The following is a 5,107-nucleotide window of genomic DNA, read 5'->3' as shown; positions in this document are numbered from 1 at the left end:
AATAATTATCGAGTTCCAACAAAATAAATAATTATTATCTTTATAAAAAAATTATATTATTAAAACAAATATAAATTATTTCGTTATTGTACATAAATTAAATTATAAAAAAATTGAATTAAAAAATTACACAAAAAAATGAAGAATTTTAAATAGTTAATTTGATACTAATATCGATGTATTTTTGTTAAATTTTTATGACATATTCAAACATATATTTTATTCAAAAATAAAAACATCATCGCTTTCTCAAAATCACATAAAGCCATATTATAACATCGACTGAGATAACGAATAGAATGAAATATTAAAATCACGATGTATCTCGCTGCATTGCACGGGTACGCTTCTAATATATAAAAATACATATATGTTCAATTATGTTTGTGGGTTTTTTTTGGAAGTTAAGAAAAGTTGGGATAAGATATTTGTGGTTACTTGGTTGGGCTCGAATAAAGCTGAAACAGAAGAAGATAAAAATAAATTATTATGTGATTTTTATCTGATAATCATTGTTGTTCTAAAGTCTTTATTTCTTTGTGAATTCAATGTGGGTTTTATTTTAAAAACATTATTTGATTTCTTTTTGGTGAAAGAACCTTATAGTTTTCTGTTTTCATACGTGGGATGTTCTAAATTGGTTATATGTTATTTTTAGTATGAGTTTGGATTTTAATATGTTATTATTCAACTGGTTGGAATAAGGATGACATAATCAATAAAGATGTATTTTGAGATAAATGTGACATAACCAAAAGAAGTGTATTATGGGATAAGAGTGGCATAACCAGAAGAGGTGTATTGTGAAATAAGGATGACATAATCATGAGAGACGTATACTGGATAAGGGTGGCAAAATCATCTGTATGTTAATGTGATAATCAAGTTTATCGGTTATAAAGTTCGGAGTTATTTATTATTAATGGCAGAAAGTCGAGGGGGTTATTTTAATTATGTGCTTAAATATTTTTAGATTATCCACTGCCTCATATTTTTTTAAAGACATATTATTATGAGATATTTTGTCTATCTCATGGGGATTGTAAAAAGGAAATAAGGAAAAAAAAACAAAAGGAATTTAGAGTGTGTGTTTGTGTTTTGAGCCCGAGAAAAGAGAAACCGAAAAGAAAGGAAAAAAGAAGTTGATTATGTGATTTTTAATTTGAATAATTGTTGTTGTTTATCTGCATCTCTCTATGAATCAAGGTGAGTTTTAATTTAGAAATTTTCATCTTACAATGTTAAAAAGAGAACCGTATGGTTCTTTATGTGGGGAGTTTTGAAACTGTTATTATGTTACTGTTAGCATAATTTTATATTTTGATATGTTAATATCAAATGATTGGAATAAGAATCGCATAATCAAGAGATACGTATTTTGGGATGACATAATCAACTGAATGTGAAAACTAGGATTTTTGGATCATAGAAAACTGTTATCGCATCTTTATGATGCAATGACTTCGAGTTATCGCATCTTCATGATGCGATGACCTTGGTTATCGTATCCTATTGATGCTATGAGTTGATTTTATCGCATCATTGTGATGCGAGAAGGGTGTTTGTCGCATCATTGTGATGTGACAAGTTGAGTTTTAGCATCCTATGGATGCGATAAGATGTGTTTATCGCATATATTGAATGCGATGAAATAGGTTATCGCACCTGTGTGATGCGAAGAAATAGGGTTGTCCACCCTTGTGATGCGAGAAAATTATGATTTTATCTATATAATGTGATAAGTTTATGTATAATACGATAAATGCGTTACTTTATTGTTTGATGCGATAAGTGGGTGTTGTCTCGTTATGCGATGCGACAAAAGAGGTTTGTTTAAGTACGACCCGTTAGAAATTTGAACAGACGGATCCATGTTGCTTCTCTCAATTACGACCCGTTAGAAATTTGCTCGGGATTTTCATTTGTGTGCAAGTAAAATCTTTCGAGACGTTCAGAAGCCTTCTTGACCTACAATAGACCAAACAAAATTCCCATTCATACGTTAAGAAGCATAAAGAAATCTAAAGCGATATGAATAATTTGATTCATATTTGTATAAATTTACCTGATCATCCCAATCTGTTCTCCACGTTATGTAACCAATTGTGATTGTTTGTGTTAGAACGCCAAAAATCATTCCTATCCATATACCCTGTCAAATAATACAGTTTTTATCATAGAAAATCCCGACCATGATAGCTTCCGTTGTGGAAAACACGTAGTATTCATGTACCTTAACTTGAAGAGTCGTCAAATATCCAAGCAAAGCTCCCAACGGGATACCAATCACGTAAAAGCAAACTAGGTTAACAATTGCTACGACACCCTGCAAACCAGCTCCAATTGCCACTCCTGATGACGAGATTTTTTCAAATCATGAACACTACCATGTAAACTTTCCCGAAATAGAAACCAACAAGATCTTTGAGATACCTGAGAGTACCGGATAGATGCTATTGAACAAAATCGAAAAAGAGAGAAGCAAAGAAAGATCTGATATYGTATCTGCAACTCTTTCRTCGTCTGTAAACAAGTATGCAAGTTTATTGCCGAACGCCAAACARAGAACAAATAAGAACACGCCAATCGCRAGGGAAGTCCCCAGCAACACCTTTATCGAAAACTTTAYTGCTTTCGCATTTCCTCTCCCYAATTCATTCGCCACCCGAACACTTTRTATRTTTTGTAGTTAGAACACAAKGTTAGCRGTCACAWATACAAMACGAAAAAYGAGAGCGARAAGTCTATAAGAAATCATCGATCACATACCATGCSGAACCTAGGAAACCAAGGCTTATCATGARCTCCCATGAATTCATGTTCAAGCTGCAAAAATGTCGCAAGAAACAAGCTTTAGTTTCTCCTAAAAAGAGTCGGAAATGGTGAAACRGGAACACGAGTTTGATACCAAATGGCGAAKGCAGATATCGCGATCTTGGCATCTGGCATGTATCCAGCAAGTAAGACTAGAATAGCATAGTACCATAACTCCAAGCTACACATTAACAACAATGGTTAAACTAAACTTTGACTTTTCAAGTCAAAACAACAGTTTTTGAGCTTCGAAATAACGTTCGTTTCGGTAAATTTTTCAGAAACTAGTAATAATCGCATTAATATTTTAAAATTACTGCCTTAATCAGAAGCATTTTAAGTGTTTTCGTGAAGAATAGTGCATGGATTATGAGTTCAAAAACCAATGTTTTGACCTCAAAAAGTCAAAAGTGTAATTGACCTGTATTTTGTTTAAGTACTTACCATAGCATCACACCAGAAGAAATTGAGAGCTTGACAACAGGTAACAAGTCCTTAAATGCTGCAAGTGTGAATCCTTTCCATGAATGTGGACACCACCCTCCAAAAATGTATATGAATTCGCCAATCACAAGAAACCATGAAGACAACGAGAGTGCAATCATCGCACCCGCGAGCCCCATGCTCAATTTATACACAAGAAGCAACGATAAAGGTATATGGATTGCAAATTGAAATGCCGAAAGCCATGCGATAATCATGTTTTTTAACTGTGCTTGTAGAAACATTTGGATAGTCAAGCTAAAGAYGTAGTTGTAGAYGWAGGGRATGAACCATAACGATAYGTATCCGCCACTATTTGCTATCTGTTCTTCCTCGCCRACAAGTTTGAAGATTTGGGTACCAAAKATGAAGATCGGGAGCAAGACGGTCAAAGTAATCAAGTCGACGATCCATGATCGTTGCAAGTAAATGCCCATCATATTGTTTTGTCCGGCTCCAAATGCTTGTCCGCAAAGGGTTTCGGTTGCGCTTGACATTCCCAACTGTYGATAAAATTCAAATTAGAAGGAACTTTAATCGTCCATTCCCGTTGGACTGAAAGTGTTTATGACGGATTATACTCGTTCATAGTAAATTACTGTACTGGTTGAGAGGGAGAAAGAAGCAAAAACTTAGTGGTCCCCATTTATCCACTAGTGTTGCATCTCTCTCACTCCCTATATATTGCACATATAAAGTTGATTAATTTTACTGATTATTTCGTTAACAATAACTGAACAATTATAGACTACTTACAAGTATTCCATTAACAAATCGAACACTGAGCGTTTGAACAAGCGCATATCCAGCAAGATCAGTCTCACTTATATGTCCAATAAATGATTGAGTGACGACAAGGGTTCCAAATGCACAAACTCTAGATATAACGGTAGGCAACGCAACCCTCCATATTTTTTTCGACTCGACCCATATCCTCTGTTTCAAGTCACCGTCCTCTTGTTCTTCTTGTAGCAGAAGCTTTGTTTTGATTTCGTCATCCATCCTAAGAACCGAGAGATTATAAACGTAAAATGAGATTATAGAGTAATTCCTCAAAAGATATCGTTGTATTGAACGTGAACCCATAAAATGTACCTTTCACTAATCAAACCCACCTAAACAAATTATGCCTCTACTCAAAATATTTAATGAATTTTATAACAAAAAAAAATGGGTTACAAACAAACATTAAGATTTGTTTTATTAATTAGGGACATTTTATAAATATTTTTAGATAGGCTATTATGATACAACTCCAATCGACCGCCAAATTGGAATGTACTAGTATTAAACTAATGTATTTATATAATTATTTATATTTATATATTATAAGATTAAAAATAAATTCTTTTATATTTTTAAATTGCAAATCAAATGTAATTAATAAGGTTACGGTATATTGATTAAGTATCAAAGGAAGTAGTAGAACATCCTATCTATTTTGGGTTCGAATCCCGGTGTTGTCAAAGTCTTCGGGATCGTGTAGGTTCACATGCGATGAATCCAAGCCATTCGTAGTCGTCTTGGAAATTAGTCAATCTTTGTAAGCTATCCCAGACACTCATGATTACAATATATATATATATATATATATATATATATATATATATAGAGGAGTGATCGTATGAAAACCGCCCTCATTTGTATAAACCGTGCAAACCACCTTCATCTGTCGATTTCATTGTTTAATCTTATGAAATTTTTTCATAAAATTGTTTAATCTTGTGAAATTGTTTCATATAATACTTTTTTTGATGAAGTTGTTTCATATATGGTTGTGAAATTATTTCATATAATACTTAATGAAACT

At 33.0% G+C, this 5,107-nt stretch overlaps 1 protein-coding gene across 1 annotated transcript in view; it reads right to left on the bottom strand.

Annotated features, from left to right (window-relative positions):
* Positions 1-1,704: 1,704 nt before the first annotated feature.
* The window catches only part of LOC112522852 (protein DETOXIFICATION 25-like), a 5,377-nt gene continuing 1,974 nt past the window's right edge, over positions 1,705-5,107 (bottom strand). The window contains exons 2-9 of the mRNA XM_025132166.1: positions 4,054-4,300; positions 3,259-3,800; positions 2,909-2,995; positions 2,770-2,826; positions 2,434-2,672; positions 2,234-2,352; positions 2,066-2,152; positions 1,705-1,968 (exon numbers count right to left, since the gene is read on the bottom strand). Coding sequence (XP_024987934.1) covers positions 1,888-1,968; positions 2,066-2,152; positions 2,234-2,352; positions 2,434-2,672; positions 2,770-2,826; positions 2,909-2,995; positions 3,259-3,800; positions 4,054-4,299 — 1,458 coding nt within the window. The 5' untranslated portion in view covers position 4,300 and the 3' untranslated portion in view covers positions 1,705-1,887. The remainder of the gene's footprint in view (positions 1,969-2,065; positions 2,153-2,233; positions 2,353-2,433; positions 2,673-2,769; positions 2,827-2,908; positions 2,996-3,258; positions 3,801-4,053; positions 4,301-5,107) is intronic.

This window comes from Cynara cardunculus (assembly GCF_001531365.2).
Source record: "Cynara cardunculus var. scolymus isolate 2C chromosome LG 12, CcrdV1, whole genome shotgun sequence".
Classification (NCBI taxonomy): Eukaryota; Viridiplantae; Streptophyta; class Magnoliopsida; order Asterales; family Asteraceae; genus Cynara; species Cynara cardunculus.
This window is presented reverse-complemented; position numbering and strand designations above follow the sequence as displayed.